Source organism: Malus domestica, chromosome 16 (assembly GCF_042453785.1).
Source record: "Malus domestica chromosome 16, GDT2T_hap1".
Lineage (NCBI taxonomy): Eukaryota > Viridiplantae > Streptophyta > Magnoliopsida > Rosales > Rosaceae > Malus > Malus domestica.
Window position 1 is genome coordinate 15,024,344 of NC_091676.1, and position 18,011 is coordinate 15,042,354.

At 35.4% G+C, this 18,011-nt stretch overlaps 1 protein-coding gene across 1 annotated transcript; it reads left to right on the top strand.

The window, feature by feature from the left end:
• The first annotated feature begins 816 nt into the window (after positions 1–816).
• LOC103403895 (probable aquaporin NIP7-1) lies at positions 817–2,699 on the top strand. The gene is made up of 5 exons (XM_029096173.2): positions 817–1,097; positions 1,246–1,470; positions 1,568–1,762; positions 2,114–2,175; positions 2,283–2,699. Exons 1-5 carry the CDS (start codon positions 909–911, stop codon positions 2,512–2,514), a joined length of 903 nt encoding a protein of 300 aa, XP_028952006.2. The 5' UTR covers positions 817–908; the 3' UTR covers positions 2,515–2,699.
• The last annotated feature ends 15,312 nt before the right edge of the window (positions 2,700–18,011 follow it).

Genomic DNA, 18,011 nt, shown 5'->3' on the forward strand with positions numbered 1-18,011 from the left:
AAATGTTTTAGTTGCTTTTCAAAAGCATTTTTATGACCCAAAAATATTTCTAGCTAAAGGAATAAACCGAATAAGGCCAAGCCCAAGAATGACCATTTTACGGTTACTTCTCCACAAACTTCTTGTCTACTTTTAAGAGTGACCAAGCACCAAGGTGTTTCCTATTCAACAAAATATGGATTGTGGAAAGGTGGATTTTAAGATTTTCTTTTGTGAAAATTTTCGTAGTTATAATGGAAAAGGTAGAGAGCAACCAAAATTGTTGATTCTGAGGATAAATGGTTCACCTTCTAGAGGTGAGATTGGTAGGAAGCACAAACTATCCACCTTTTAAGAGCAACACAAGACTTGCGTGGGAGACCCAAATTTCTAAAACCAAAGGATCATTCAAAGCCCTTTTTTGGGGATAATATTAGGGTGATTAAATTTGTAGACAAAATTTTGTAAACTAAATGATATATAAATTAATGATTAGATTATTACTTAAGCGTTGATAAACGTGCTAATTTTATATTAGTGACATCTCATTTAGATTGCAAATTTTGTCTTTAAATTTAGTCTCCCTAGCATTACTCAATTTACAAACTAAATGATGTGTCATCAATAGGAATGAGTATGTTTATCAATATTTAAGTAATAAATCAATCAACAACTTTCATGTCCTTTAGTTTTCAAAGTTTTATCTACAAATTTAATCTTCATAACATTACCCTTTTCTTGAAGAGCCAAAACTGTGAGCAACAAACCAACCTAACTCGCCTTTTTTGGCCAATTGACTCCAAGTCGCATGCAAGAAATACAGCTTTTCTATAGTACATGTTCTTTGCACCTCTAGCTTTACAAGGCTGATAAAGACTCAGTTTGAAACATTTTCATCTGCAAATAACTTTGTGCATGAAAACTTGATAATGAAAGGCTTTTCTACAAATGAAATTTGTGTTTCCTCTTCTCAAACTTCAAACTGCACATCAACCAGTGGCCATTCCAAAGATGACCAAGAAATGGGGTCTAATGCAATGTCAAATGGTGGAAATGTCTTGAGAAATTCAATGTTCTTGTGTTTTCCACTCCAGATAAATCCAAATCTTGTACGCGCGGTAAGAAAAGGTTGAGCCTTTCAAAATTCTCTAAAGAGTTAAACATGAACTATGTGATGTAATTTCAGGACAATGGTTGCATGCTTATTTTTAGATCCCTTACTATTGAGTGTAATTTCATTGTTCTACAATATGTTAAAGCATGCAGGTTTTGGCTGAGATGGTGGGGACTTTTATCTTGATGTTCTGTGTATGTGGGATCATAGCAAGCACACAGCTGATGAAAGGTGAAGTAGGTCTTCTGGAGTATGCAGCCACAGCAGGTTTAACAGTAGTAGTTGTTATTTTCTCCATAGGGTCTATCTCCGGTGCTCATGTCAACCCTGCTGTCACATTGGCCTTTGCCACCTTCGGTCATTTTCCATGGTCCAGGGTACGTACTTAACCATTCCAACCTAATCAACCCTTAACTCAATCATTTTTTAGGGTTTTTAAGCACTAAATTAATGTTGTTTTCATGTAATTTCAAGGTTCCTCTTTACACATTGGCACAAACACTGGGTTCTGTTCTGGCAACATATATTGGAAGGCTTATCTATGGCATAAAACCAGATCTCCTCACTACCAGACCACTGCAAAGCTGTGCTTCTGCCTTCTGGGTTGAGCTCATTGCAACTTTCATGATTATGTTCCTAGCTGCGTCATTGACACATCAAGCTCAAGCTGTAAGGAAAAAAATTCCGTCCTTTTTCTTTTATAGCTTATAGCCGGAATTGTTAGCTTGGTATACATTGTTTCCCTCATTCTCTAATAGATTAAGTTTTTGGGATCATTGACAAAAGAAAGAAACAAGAAGTGGCCGAGGTTTAAATCTTTATCTAATTAACATGGTACCGAAGGTATGAGGATCGGAAGCGTAAGGTAGGGTTTCGAACTTAGGACTATGATACCATGTCCTGAGTTTCGAAACATTCAATCCTCATTCTCAAATTATTTTCATATTTATAATGTTGTGCCTACTTATAAGAATATTTAACAAGTGATTCTTGCGTTCACTACTCGAAACTTTTCTTCAGGTTGGCCATTTGTCTGGATTTGTGGTTGGCATTGCCATCGGACTAGCTGTACTAATCACAGGGTAGGTCTATACAATTACAAAACCTACAAATGCTGCAATTGCATAAAGTCACTGAATTTTTTGATTTAATCTGAAATAAATCTTTTTGTGGTATGTATGCATTGCAGGCCTATTTCAGGAGGGTCAATGAACCCAGCAAGGTCACTGGGACCTGCAATTGTTTCATGGAATTTCAAAGACATATGGATATATATTTGTGGACCAACTGTTGGAGCTGTCGCCGGTGCTCTCCTATATCAAATTCTTCATCTTCGATGCCCGCCACCCTGCAGTCCCAGTAACTCTTCCTCTCCAAATATACATCTGCTAGGGCAACCCTTGGCCTATGGAGCAACCTAATTAGTGAACATATGATATTGAATGGGAAAAATTGTTGACTCAGTTGCGACAATAATCAAATTATATGAAGCTGATCATTTAGTTATGTGACAATACTCCAAACAACACATCAGCTGTAACTGCATTACAGAAGCACTAGTAATACGAGAAAACTAAAATTAAAAACTCATCTTATGCTAGAATAATTGGTGCCAATTTCTTACCGACTTTCTTTGAATTGGTAAAAGGCGCAGGTGTCACTTGCTGGTCCAGCAATAAAACTGAAATTTGGTATCAATGTAACCAGTTTTTGAGCTCCCTACATGTTTTTTTTTTTTTGTGGGCACTGAGCTTGAACCAACTCCAGGTTACTTATAAACTATTGGTATTTCATTGATGCAGTGGTCCAATTGAAAAGAAAATTTGTAACATGTGAAATGAACCAAGATTAAAACAAATCATGCGACTATTGGTATTTCTTTGATGCAGTAGTCCAATTGAAAAGGAAATTTGTAACATGTGAAGTGAACCAAGATTAAAACAAATCATGCAACAAGTTTTTCATTCAAGAATGGAAAGGAGTTAGATTAGGTAAATTGTGAACACACAATGGCTGCCTTCTTAAGATCGTCAAAATCTCATTAAATTTTAAAGCATAACAAGCAATTCGCCAAAGTTTTAAAACTCTTGGAGTTTCTTGGCTTTCAACTTCAAGCGATTTACTCATATATTTAACAGGAAAGAGCTACGGAAGTTGTTGAAAAATGTAAAAAGTTTCGTATGAAAAATTAACAAAACCAAAGCAAGAGAACATTTTTTATAAAACCAATACTTAAAAAAGATGTTACTACTAGTAATAGGGAGATTATATTCACACACCCCAAATTACTTCTTCCACACCCTTTTAATTTTTTAATATTTTTTTATCAAGTGTTAGTGGTGTGTAGAAAATATTAAAAAAGTAAAAAGGTGTGGGAGAAGTAATTTGGGGTGTGTGAATATAATCTCTCCTAGTAATACGAACATTTTTTGTGATGGGTAAGGGATACTACTGGAAGCAACCAAACTCCACTTCAGAGATGATCATTTGGGCTAAAATATCTTTGGGCCACTAAAAATGCCCAACTCACCGGGTGACATTCTAACCCACAACTTCTGCAAAAGAATCCACCTTTCGCCAACCATGCTGACCAAGTTGAGGTCTCATCTGCAAGTGTTGAAATTCTATCTTTGTATCACGTACCAAACCTTGTTCAAGTCTTGATAAAATAAAAAAATAAAATAAAAACCTTGTTCAAGTCTGGGTGTCCCATCTGAAACCTTGCATTGTCATATGCGTCCTTGGTGTCGATTGATTAGCACATTCTGTATATATCCTATGAAAAGGCCCAATTAGGAATGAGATGCCGTTTTGTGGAAAGTGAGACAAAACCGCAAAACAAAATCTTGCTCCTAAAATTTTTTATCTCCTTAAATTTATCCGACTCTACCAAAATTAGTCACTTATACTCATTTCTTTGTAACACATCCATTTTTAAGGTAAAGCCTTAAGCTTGTTAAGAAATTTATCATAACACCTTAGCTTTCAATTGTATTATATGCTCACATAGTGCCTTGATTCCCAAATTATTGACAACTCATTTTTATACATCACAATTCTCACTTGATCACCACCTCTCTGAAGAACAACATCTACATGAATATTCTTACAAATTCAATATTCTTATGATGGGTTCTATCTGATTCTTAATTGAGAAGATTTAAGGAAATAATATGGACCCTTAATCTTGCATACAATTATTTGAGTTGCCCTGTTAGTGGAATTCCTACCATTCTCTTCTAGAAATTATATATTTTGGTCAATAACTCTTATTTCTATTATTTTATTAGTATATATATTATCAATGTTATGGAAGTATTGACATGACATTATCTTAATAAAATGAGCTAAACGTATTATCAATACATTTCTATATCAACGCATGTAAGTCACATCATACGTATGTTTTCTCTATTTCTAAACCGCCAAAATTTAATAATTGAACTCTCAATACATATATAATTGGGTTGCTTTGAGCTCAGCTTGATCTAGCTAGAGCCGAGCTCGATTCTTAAACACTTCGGTTCGGTCACCTTTCTGCCAAACTTTAAATAATGCAAAGCTTGACGTGGAGAAAACCATAAACTTCGCATCAGTCAAAATCTCTCTCAACCACACTTCCTCATACTTTATTAATCGTAATTAATAAAACTGATCTTCCACTATGTAGTTTAAACTTGAGTTCATAGATTTCCTCATCAAACAAACGGCATAACATCCAGACGGCCATTAAGCTCCAATTGCCAAAGATAAACAGCTTCATGTTCCTTACACCTTGGAATGAATATTCAAGCCCTTGTTTCCTCTGTCCTAGTCAGATATTTAACCTTTAATCATTTTTTTTGTTTGCCTTTTGCTACCAATACGAATAAAACAACCAAAGTCGTAATGCACTGCCATTAATTGTTAATTAATTATCACTGTGATTATTCGTTTGATTAAGAACGGTTTTCCGTCGATGTCTGTATCCTGTCTTGTTCTTTTATTTTTTTATGGGGAAATGGGGTGGTTTGCTGTTTAGAGCAGCTTCTTTTCATCTTTATGGTAGAGTTCAATTGTGATTATATTAACACCGTCTCGATGGTGTTTATTGTCATGCTAATTATCCATGTGAATGGACAAAATATTATAAGAACTTGTAGGTAGAAGTTGCCTAGTAAAGAAAATTTACGTAAGTTGTTACATGCGACACCACACTCACAAATAGAGTTGAGTGAGTTGCCGCATGGGACAAACCTAGCTTACCCAAAGTTTTCTTCAATAAAACCGGCCTTAATTCACCTAATTGTATTCATTAACTTTATATTATGTTTAATAATTGATAGGAAGGAGCCCATAGAATTTTTTTCCCTAGCAATCTTGAACTGTAACAAGGAAATTTCAAATTATTAAAAAAATTTAAAATGATGGAAATAGAAATGACGGAATATTTCTTGAATTTGTGAATTTTCTTGTTTGGATTCATAAACATAGGAATTTAGAATTTCAGCATGGAAAAAAAAAACTTGGAATTTGGGACCTCCAATTTCCAAGTTTAAATTCCATGTAAATATGTGTCATTTCCCAATTTCTATGATTTAGAGCTTCAAAATAACAAATTTTGTATTCAATTTCATTGTTCTTTTAGGTTAACCAAACAAGAAAATTCATAAATTCTATAAAATAAAATCTCGTCAATTCAATTTCTGTCATTTTAAAATTTCGTCATAATCTTAAATTTCTTCATCCAAACATGGTGTAACATAGAAATTTGGAAATGACACATATTTACATGGAATTTAAACTTGAGACTTGGAGGTCCCAAATTCCAAGTTTTCTTTCCACGTTGAAATTCTAAATTTTCATGTTTATGAATTCAAACAAGGGAATTGGTGCATGTCAATTTATAAATTATGTCTTTTATCAAAATTCCAAATTTATTTCTCTCATCCAAACATAGTGTAAGAGAGTAAAGAGCTCATATTTTAATTTCCCAATGTGATATTAGCATCATTCAAATAGATGCATTATTTATGAGAATGGATAAAATTAGATATTGCCATAACTTTGGTTGTCTCAAAATAATTTTTTGGTGATTAAAATTTTAGAGGGAGAGGAAGCTACTTCTTTCGAGGGTTAGGATATACCACAAGCTTCTTTGAGGATTTATAGAGGGACTTTTAGTCCTTTTTTTGTTTTTACAGATAGCCCATCAAGAGGAATTGCCGGCAACGAAACTCGAACCGAACCTTGATCTTGCGAAGTAAACGATCTTTATCAACTCAACCAATCCCCGTTGGTACTCTCTCAAACAATTTGATCAAATACTCCATATGAATATGTGGTGCATTGACGCTTCAAGTTGGTCCCCCAAGCACTAGTTCATACTACGGGTCACATATCCATAACCATAGGCCAACAAGGCTGGAGGTATCTTGCACATAACCAAAGTCTGTTTGGAAAAAAAAAAAAAACAAGTCTGTTAGGAATTTGGAAGGTACCACAAGGTCAATGGAGGAGGAAAATAAGGTTTATGATATTATAAAGAAAAAAAAAAATATATATATATATATAGGCCCTATATGAAAAGGAATCCTCATTTTTTTTTTCAAAAAATAAGGATTAAGTGTAGAACCCACTTTACATCGAACTTCAACGATCTAAAATGTCTATTTTATAAGTCTCGATTCATAGATCATCTTTATAAAAATTCAATTCAATCCGAAATCATTTGCCTATTTAATTATTAAGATAAAATTTCATTGTTTCTTATATAACAAAATATTCGTTAATTTTTTTTAACTCAATTAGATGTCTTAAATATTTTCGATTTGACTAATATTTTACGAGGATAATCTATAAGGTGCAACTTAAAAAATAAACGGTTCAGATCATAAAAATTTAATGTGATGTGAACCTTACAACTAATTCTCATTTTTATAAATAAAAAATAATAATAAGAATCCATTCCCTTAAAGACTTCCTCTATATACACACACATACATGCATATGTGGATAGAAAAGAAAATAAGGTTTATGCGCAAGTCCTAATCAAGGGTAGTAGTGGTTGAGCAAAAGCTCGGTCTTTTATCTTTGGTGCAAAAGGATCTTCCTACTCATCAAGTCGTATATCATGGAAAGTTATGGCCTTATATACGTTCCACTAGGGACTGGACTAGTCCCACCAACACCAATAATTGCACTTACATTCTTTCACTTTATCATGGAGAATTAGAAAATCAAATTTTGGTGTTTCTTTGATTTCTTGGTTGAGAAAAATGATATTACAATTTGGGAAGTTTAATTAAAAGTTCTATTGGTTCAATCAAGAATAACCTATAGATATCAATAAATCATGCATTATTCACTGTTGGAAAAGGGACAGACTTACTTTCTAAATATAATTTTAGACAAATACGGATGATTAAATAGAATGAGAAATTACAAAATTTTGGTAGTGAGGATGTGGAGTTTTTCAGTAACACTATTAGTAGCATTTTTTTTCAAAATATCATTATTATTAAGGAAAGGAATAGGGTTCGAAACTATGACAATTACATAAGAACGGGAGAGTTTCAAATCCAGGACACATGGGCGGAAACCTAATACTTTATCTACTAGGATATTGAAACATATGCATTATTTTCTGAACAAACAATATTATCTACACTAAGATCATCTCCAACCCTTGGCCTAAAACCTAAAATTTTTAGCCCAGAAAATTTAGGCTTTAACCCAGAAACAGTTTTTTTGCTCCAACCCTTCTGGTCTAAAATTTTAACCCCAGAATATTAAAGAATGAATTTAAGCTAATTTTTTTTAAATTAACTTTTAAAAAATAAATTATGTAGACTATCCTAAATTTATTTTATGAACATTTTAATCTAAAAATAATTAAATTCCGATAAATATTAAAAAATCACTAAATTGATATATGAAACTCATGAAACACTATGGAAGAATATGAAAATCATGATAGATATGTATAAACACAAAATACATGAAACACACAATACATACATAACACATATGAAGCACATACAAAAGACATGATAGAGATGTATAACACACCAAACATGTGAAACACATGACACACACGAAACACGTACCAAATACATACAAAACACATGAAACGTATGAAACACAAACCTACACACATGAAATGCAAACCTTCAATCACCTTCTATATAAGCATAGGTTGAATATCTAACCATCACACAACATATTCACCAATCTTCCAACTTTCAAAGTGTTTTTCTCCTCCTCAAAATCATCAATATCTTATCAATGGATGATAGAAGAATGCGTAGCATGTCAATGTAGATGACACAATACCAAGCAAGCCTTGCAACTGTGGATGCAGAAATGAACAACGAAGAAGCTGAATTTGCAAACTCGCTTATGCAATATGAGCACCATGTCGAATCTAGCTATCGTGGTTCTGTCATGGGGCATTCATTTGTGCAGCGTGATAGAGAAGAGTGTCATGACCGGATGATGAAAGATAATCTTAAGTGTATTAATTTGTTATTGGTGTATTAATGTGCTATGTTGGTGTATTAATGTGTTCTTATGTTAAATTTAAGTGTGCTATGTTGTTATTTTATGTAATAATTTTAAGTGTACTATGTTGGTATTTTCTAATAATAAATTGAAGTGTATTCTTGTGACAAGTCTTTTGTCTAGTACGTTGCCAAAATTATTGAATGCCGTTTGAATTATTGAAGGCATCTATTGTACATCAAAGTGTGCAACAAAAAATACAATAATTATTGAAGGCATCTATACAAATGACAATTATAATTAATAAGTCATAAATTTAATCAGTACAATAATTATAATTAATAAACCACATAAACTTAATACAATCGATAATTCATAAACTATATAAACCTAAGAATGATATCCACCATCTTGACTTGGTGGTGGACTTGGGATATAACCTTTAGATGAATCATCATCTTGAAATATACTCCTTGTGGCATACCTTAGTAAAATTTCATTTTGTTTATCACGTAAGAACTTCTTCCTCTTTGGAGTGTATTTGCTAAGGTCCTCCATCATGAAATTACATTCGAACATTTCTTGCTCCCTATCCCCTTTGTGTATAATGGCCAAACACATTCGGGCCGCTTCTTCCTCACGAGAGCTATGATTTTCGGTCAATCTTGCAAATCTGGTAGCTATTGTGCACTAATCGGATCTTGGGATTTCCTTTTTCTCTTTGCTTATCTCTTCCCAGGGGCCTTGCAAAAGAAGAAGTTGGGGTCATTTCATCGACACCTTCATTTACATCATTTGTCTATGCGGCTTCACTATGAAACAATCTTACCCATTGTTGGTCCGCATCGGTTTCCCACCTCGGACAATCCTTGAGGACGTTCCAAGCATGATCCAACTTAAAAGCTTGATTTTTAGGTGTAGTTCTTGTCTTGTAAATTACCATTGCTTTGTCACCCTATGCAAGAAATACATAAAAACAATTAGTTGCAAAATAATATTATGCACATGACAAATAAAATATCAACAAAGAAACTCACAACTTCTGCGGCACTCCTTCCACTAGCCATGTCAACCATGGCTCTCTCCAAGCTTCCCTTCCATAAAGTGCACTCTTTGTTGATAACCTTCCAACGATCATAAACACCACCACCTTCCCTTCGACCGACGTTGGAGTTTTCATAGAACTTATCAACAATTTTATCCCACAAAACCTTTTTATTTTGATTCGTGCCAACGGCACCATCTTCGTTAATAGAAATCCATGCCAAGCATAAAGCAGCATCTTTCTCAAATGTCCAATTACGATCTCTAATTCCTCAAGCGCCCGTTTTCAGTTGCACTGGTGGGGCCCACACCAATTTCCGGGCTAAACTTGGGCCGGTATTTGGCTTTGTTTTAGGTCCAATTTTTCACTTGGCTTGGAATGGATTTGGGGGGAGGGGGAATAGAAAGGGAAAAATAGGTTTTAGCACTTGGTTTGGAGTTGGCCTGAGAGGTAGGGGATTGGGTTAAACCTCAAAATAGACTAGAAATGATGAGGTTCAAATTTACCTTTGACGACAATCGAACCTAAAACTTCTCACTTACAAATGAAAAGAAATACCAGTAAACCGTAATATTAAGTGACATAATATCATCCTTATAAAAACATAAATAAATAAAAATAACGAGAGGCACATTGATATCTGTTGTAGTGTAGCAAAGTAATTAGAATTGGATGAGTGGGGAACAAAGGTATCAGATATGTAGTTGAGAAAATTACAAAGGGGAAGGTGGCCACTGTTTTTTTCCCCCCGAAATAGGAACTGCCTATATTAATATCCAAAGATTTATGATTGAAATTAACACAAAACTGGTCCTACTCCTGCAAAGGTTCCCACAGCTTATCCCCCAACTCCAATTCTGATTGGATGTGATAATGTTGTAGGCTTATCTTTGGGTGGAAAAGTAATAAGGCCTACATGCATGCTGTTCTTGTCATTGCGACGAAACAAAGGGTTCAATTTTACCTGCAGACAATTTTCAACGCATGGATATCTTTACACTGCTGACTGTCACGTCACCGTTCAAATTTCGTCCACCGTTGCAATCACGTAAACTAAAAAAACAACAATTTTATGTTTCAGAAAGGAAAATAAAATGAAGAGGAGGAAGGTGAAAGTGAAAGATAACAGATAGTCTTTTAACTGTCGTTGCTGTGCTTTAATTGGATTCACGGTAACCCTATCCAAGGAAATTTGCAAAGTAATAGAGTGATTTGGATGTCTTCTTTTGTGTCAACACAACTCTATCTACAAGGAAGCTCATTTGGTATAGTTTAAAGAAAAAGAAGATATTAGATTGTTAAAGAGAAGTCAAGTTAGCTAGAACAATGCGCTTCTCTTTTTACATTCAAGTTTTAATCTTTTTTCATGTAGTTTAGATTTAGGGCATGTTTACTTAACGGTTAACAATAATGATAGAATGAGGGAAAATGAGAACTCAAAAATAAAGGAAGAATTAAAGAAAAGGAATTTGGATTTCTAGGTTTTTTATTACGGATTTCGAAGTGAAATTATTCTCATACTTATAATTTAGAAAACGCATGGACTTAAAAATCAAAATAATTTCAAATTCTATTTCATGTAAGTAAACATACCTTGGTGTAGAATACCACTTGTATATAAATAAATATACAATTTTGCATGATCATACATAGAACTTTATCATGTACGTAAGAGAAAACATTTCAAAAAAAAAAAAAAGCACTTTCTGCTTTTTTTTTTTAAGGAAAACTAATGAAAAGAATTTGAAAATTTTGAGTTTTAACAATAAGGACAAAATAAAGGGTAAAGTAAATATTACCATGATTGACTTTTTAGTGTAAAAATGTGGTTTTTCGTTAAAGTAAACAGTACCGGGAGCTTTTCGTTAAAGTTCCATTTTTTTAAACCTTTCTGAGAACTTAAAGAGACAACTCCTTACTCTTTTTCTACATGAGCCGATGAAGACATGTTGAAAACTGAATATTTATCAATAATAACCAAAATTTGACACCTTAGGCCCTGTTTGGCACACCGTATAAGGCACCGGATAGTACTAATAATACGATGTACGGTGTTTGGTAGTCATTTGGATTAAATAAGCACCAGATTAAATAATCTGGGCCCACCATTTTAATACACTCCGCACCCGCTTAGCTATCCTCTCCAATAGGTTGGTATAATTAGTCGGGTTCGCGCTCCCGTATGCTCCTCTCCGGCCCTCTCTGCTCCTGCCCAACGCGAACTCCACCAAGGTATTGCTGCTTTGTCTCTCCCTCCTTCCCAACTGCCAGCAGAGGCTCCGGCGATGGGGGAGCCCAAGAAGGAAGAAAAGGTAGCTAGGCAGACGAAACCCAGGTTTTCAATTATGGTGTTTCTGGGTTTTCAATTTTTTGCTTCTGGGTTTTCATCTTCTCCATCTTTTTGCTTTTGGGTTTTCATCTTCTCCATTTTTTGCTTCTGGGTTTTCATCTTTGCGATGGACTGACGAAACTCGAATGGGAGAAGCAAAGTGCTTCAAATGACAGAGAGGTGGAGATTTGAGAGGCTTCGGTGTTGATGGTCTTTGTAGAGTGCCTTTCATTTTGCTTCGGGAATGGGAGAAGCAAAGTGCTTCTTTTCTGCAAAGTGAAGAAACAACACCGTAGAAAAAGAAAAATAAACCTAAAAGTATCAATTTTTATCTTAAAATATTAATATTTTGAATTCCACTTATCCGGTATAATACCAAACATAGTATAAATAATACGGTTATTAATCTGATACTGCACCAAACGCCTAACTAATTTAGTCAGTACTATCCGGTGGCTATTGATCATATCCGACAGAAATAGTCAGTACAGTCCGAGCTGCCAAACGAGGCCTTATTTCATAAGTGTCACATTTTATAAAAAATTTCAAATATAGCAAAAAACTCATGTGAATAGACCTAAATACCCTTAAAATCCCAAAGCTCATTTACACAGAAAAGCCAAAGCACTTGAATAGATCTCTTCTACATCGCTGTTCAAAGTACGAGGCCGCAAGGATAGTTGGTAAACGTCGTGGAGCAATTGCGGGTGTTGTCCAATTGTCGACTAATTGAGTATCAACTTAAAAATTTATTGCTCATGTCTAAAACTCAATCGTTACTATTGATACAATATCGTCACGACAAAATATTATTTGTACAATCATTTTAGCAGATGTGGTTTTAATTGAGGATTCTAACTCATTGAAACCAAATTTCAATCCGACTATGCTTATGAATTTTCCTTAAATTTGTTGGATGACAGTGATTTAAAACCATAACAGCTTTCACAAAAGGATCATTCCAATTAAATTCGTGCTTCTCTTCCCCGCAAATCTAATTAATATATAACCCCTATTAGCAAGTTCAAAATTGTACCGGATCTCACAAACCAATCAAAACTAAACACTGGGGTGTGCGAAAATGCTGCTCTCAACAATGGGGCTAAAAATATTAATCCATGTGCAGAAAGTTTTAAATTTTTAAACATGAAAATGATTGGGGAAGTTCAGCAATGCTCATATATATAGTTGTGGGTGAGAGTTTTGCCACTAATTTTTTGGTTTTAATTTTGAGGTTATTTAGGTCTATTTAAGTAAGTTTTATGTCATATTTGAAAGATTTTATAAAATGTGACATTTTATGAAATTGGGTGTTAAATTTTGGCTATAATTGATAAAAATTCTTGAAAACTATATTAGTTTAATTTATTGTTTCGATAAATTAAATATATTCTTTCGTTAAATTAGTCTTGTCATCTTCCTATCAAACTTATATAGATCAAAGGACTGCAGAACCGGCTCCAAAAGTGTGCGAGGTGTGCAACCGCATAGGCCGAGAATAACCTTTTGTGGAAGAAGTACATCTCGATGAAGCGTGGGAATATTGAACAAAGTTGTGTTTAGCAGAGTTATCAAGGGTTGTTTTTTTTTCTTTCATTTTTGCGTGGGTTCGAATTCCCCCCTCCTTCATCTTTGTTAATTTTGTTTTTGTTTTCCAGTTGTGTTATTAAGGGTCTCTTCTCTCATATTTGGCATGTGTGGGGGTTCCAATTATCCCGGTGCCTTTTAGGGGATGAATAATGAGGTAGATTTTTTTGTTCTCCTTTTTAAATATATATTGTTTAATTTCTTTCATTAATTTCCACGTAATGTATTTTTATTGGTGCATGTTGTTGACATGATAATATGTTAACAGCAAATTGGACGGAATTTAATAGCATGGGTTAATTGACTGACTTTAAAAATTTTAGATTTTAATTTATTATAAAGATAGTTCAAAATTAATTCAAACTGAAGTGTTAGCTCGGAAACAAGACGATAATTTACTTTACTCTTAATTACTCTAATTTAACTAACAGAGATTCACTAATAAAAAAGCGGACACGCTGCCCTAAAAAATTGGACCCATTCAAATCTTGCGCAGACTCCTAAAATATTGGACCGGCCCTGATGGACTGCACTGAAGTAATATCACTTGAAGTCTCTTTTGCAAATGAATAATCACATGAACAATATGAAAAAACTGACATTTTAGCTTCTCAGTGTGTTGTTTCATTGATTTTTTAATGAGTAAATTATATAGTAGCCCCTCAGGTTTGAGGTCAATTATAACCCCATACAACAACTTTAAAACATTTCACTTTCATACATCCAGTACCATTTTATTTCAAAATAACATCTCCGTTAGATTTTTCATCCATTAGTCTGTTAAATGCTGACGTGGCTGCCACATTTGTGCTGATGAGACTGCCACGTGGCAAAAAAAATAATTTTTTAATTTTTTTTTTAAAATCTAATCTTCTAAATATTAAAAAAAAAAAAAACCTGAAAGCTTTACCCGCAACCCCCAAAACCAGAAACCAATTAATCCCAAACCCACCTCTCCATTAATCCCCCCAGAAACCCAGCGCAGCAACCTCATCCTCCCCCCCACCCCCCAACGAACCATTCCCGTCAAATCCCCCTTCCCCCGACGACCCACTCCCGTCAAATCCCACCCCCCTCCCCGACGACCCAATCCCCCTTCCCCCGACGACTTACTCCCTTCAAATCCCACCCCCCCCCCGACGACCCACTCCTGTTAAATCCTCCTTCCCCCCAACTCGAGCCTCGCCTTTTCCCTGCAACCCAATCCCACAAATTCCACCTCCCAAAAATCATTCCCTTCACTATCTTCATCCCCACTCTCAATCCCAACACCATCGAACTGCTCACCTTCCACTTCATCTGTCCTTCCTCCTTCACCCTCCTCACAGCCTCCTCCATCCACCCGCCACCAACACCCCCGCCCCCGCAAGTTCCAATCTTTAAGGTCCCAAGCCGCCGTTCCAACACCAGTTCAACCAATCAAGCCGTTCGAACCGCTAAGGAGGAAGGCACCGGCGATGGTGGCCCGGCGGAGTTGTGTGGATTTTGGATCTGGGGAGTTTGGGGTTCGAGAGAGAGTGAGGAGAGTGGGAGGAGGGTCAAACCGCTGAGGAGGAAGGCGTTGGCGGTGGTGACCCGGCGAAGTTGTGTGGGTTTTGGATCTGGGGGGTTTGGGGTTTGAGAGAGAGAGTGAGGAGAGTGGGAGGAGGGTCGGGGGAATGGGTTTCTGGTTTCTGGTTTTCAATTTTTTTTTTTAAATGGGTTTTTGGATTTGGATTTACTGAGTTTTGTATCAAGCCATGGCACGTGGAATTGTAGGGATTTGCAATGTTTGTTCCATGGCGAGAAAGGGATGAAGGGTGCAGGGATGGAGGAAGTGGCATGGAGAGGGAGAGATGAAAGGTGCAGGGAGGGAGGGAGGCACGGGATGAAATTATGGGTTTTCAATTTTTTTTTTTTTGTTCAATAGGGTAATAAAAAATTATTATTTTTTCCACGTGGCACACATTTGGCAACCATGTGGCACAAATGTGGCAGCCACGTCAGCATTTAACAGACTAATGGATGGAAAATCTAACGGAGGTGTTATTTTGAAATAAAATGGTACTGAATGTATGAAAGTGAAATGTTTTAAAATTGTTGTATGGGGTTGTAATTGACCTCAAACCTGAGGGGCTACTATGTAATTTACTCTTTTTTAATTGCCTTCTTTTGCAGGTTGCTTCGCTCATCGACTCTTGACTGTAGCACTATTGCGTCCAGGAGTATTTTTGCTCACCGTCTTAATTTTAGTGTATGCTCATCATACATCTTATCATCCAACACATGTTCTTTCAATTAATCATGATTAATTTAAATATTAAATGTTCTTATTTTAATTTTGAAAAAAAAATTATAATTAAATGAAAGAACACATGTCAAATGATGAGATGTATGATGAGCATACACCATAATTCATGGTGGCGAGTAAAAATAAACTCTATTGCAACCTTCATCACTCTTTACTTCGACTCAAGGACCATTCAAGTTTGTGTATCCACAACTCTTAACAATTAGTCCTTGTATTTAAAAGCGCATAAAAATGACAATTTCCCAACTAATCGTCTAGTAGCCGTCCCAGAAGAATCTAATAAAAATACAGTAGAGGAAATTAATCAGGTTTGGTGGGATAAACTGTGGGCTAAACCATGGGCTTTACTGACAGGTATTTGACACTTATCCACATGTAATCTTAACGCGTCACCTTATTAGTATTTTCTTTCTATATTTTTTGGGGCCACAGTTTTATACTCTCTTTTTCTCCTCCTACTCTGTGCTGACTGCCGAGTTATATTTTCAGATAATTAGTTAGGATGATCAGTTTTTTTTAAATTGATTGTAGAAATGGTCAGTTTTTAATAACAATAACATATTGATCATATATATCAATGATATAATTATGACATAACGACCATGCAATAATAATACAATGATGATATGATAAAAATGATCATTTCTAAAACCAAATACCAAAAACTGATTACTTCACCTAATTACCCTATATTTATAGTCTAATAATTTTGATCATTTCAATCGAAGACCAAGTAAATTAAAAATAAAAAAGAATTGAGAGGGGCTGCAGGAGAGACTTGGTTATTATCATTTTATCACTCGAAACATGCAATTTTTTTCCAAAGAGAAATGAATATTTCAAAAAATGAACGATAAGATTTGAATATTAAGACTTAACTGTTAAAAAGAATAAATCATACAATGACCCTTTAAGACATTCAATACCGTAAGGCAGTGTAGCCACACTCTAAAACATGACATGTGTTGTAAAATCGACGGTGTGTGTAGCGGAATAAATAAACAAGACATAAAATTTACGAGGTTCCTCTACAGTCAGTGTGACTGAAGTATATCCTCGGGGTAGCAATAGTGTTTTTTATTTATAATCAGAAGTAATAAAATTAAAAAGATAGCTTCCCTCTCTCTTTCCTCTCTCGCTGCCGTGAGCCTTGTGGCTTCTCACTTCTTCCTCTCTTCCTTTTTATCACCACCTTTTGAACACTTGTAATGCTCTATTTATAGAGCAAACATTTATTAAACTTGTGAAAGGTTTACTATATGCATGTAGGCATACATACCCACTATTTACAACACTTCCCCTTGGATGCCCACATAAATCTTCAATTAACTTGTTAAAATCTTGATCTGTTTTTTGATGCTCCCCTTGACGAGTATCTCCCCCTGATTTCAAATTCTCTAGGCTAATCATTGATCATTATGCTTCAGTCCCTTAGCGAACAGAGTTGCCGAAAGAGGTGTTTTACTTGTTGTTAACTTTCCACAGACTTGTTCTTGAACTGGGTTAGAGGGCTTTCTGCTGGACTTGCATCAAAGGTCTGAATTTACTCCTTTTATCTAGAGCGGAATTTGATTCAAGGGTGGTGGACACTTAATCTTGAATCGGACTTGTGATTTCTTCAAGGACTTCAAGGCTTGATCTTGAATGAAATTGGACCATGAGAAGCTTCACATGTCAAGTGATCTTCGGCTTTGTTGGGGATGAATTAGCACGTGTTTGTTGCTCTTGTCTCCACATGCTTCAATATATCATTTTCACTTGCCTTACTTGTTCCCCTTGCATAAGTGGTATTTTCCCTGTTTTTCCCCCATGCATGTGTGGCATCTTATTTTCTAGGATTTGTCCACTGATGCAAGAGTGGAATGCAACGGTTGCATTTGGATGATTCATCACTTCTTGGTGACTGGAGACCCAGCTCCAACAACAGTTGAAGATGGCTACTCGAGAGCGATACTAGGTAAGCAATCAGGTAAGGTTCCACGCAGTTGGTTCCTTACCGGGAGTTTGAGTGGAGGTTCCAACATATTGTTTTCTTTATCCTTGTCTTTGCAGGTAAGAACAAGGACAAAGGAAAGGACATGGAGAAAGCATGATATGAGATACTCTTGCTTTCGACCCTGATGATATGAGATTCTCTTGCTCTGGTGTGACTTGTTTTGAAGAGGTATTCTCGGAGAGGAAGAAA

Bases quoted from the DNA above. Each gene is read 5' to 3' on its own strand.
- LOC103403895 (XM_029096173.2), top strand. From the start codon at position 909: ATGAAAGGCTTTTCTACAAATGAAATTTGTGTTTCCTCTTCTCAAACT. The intron at 1,098-1,245 runs GTAAGAAAAGGT...TAAAGCATGCAG, and splicing joins ATCCAAATCTTGTACGCGCG to GTTTTGGCTGAGATGGTGGG. The intron at 1,471-1,567 runs GTACGTACTTAA...TGTAATTTCAAG, and splicing joins GTCATTTTCCATGGTCCAGG to GTTCCTCTTTACACATTGGC.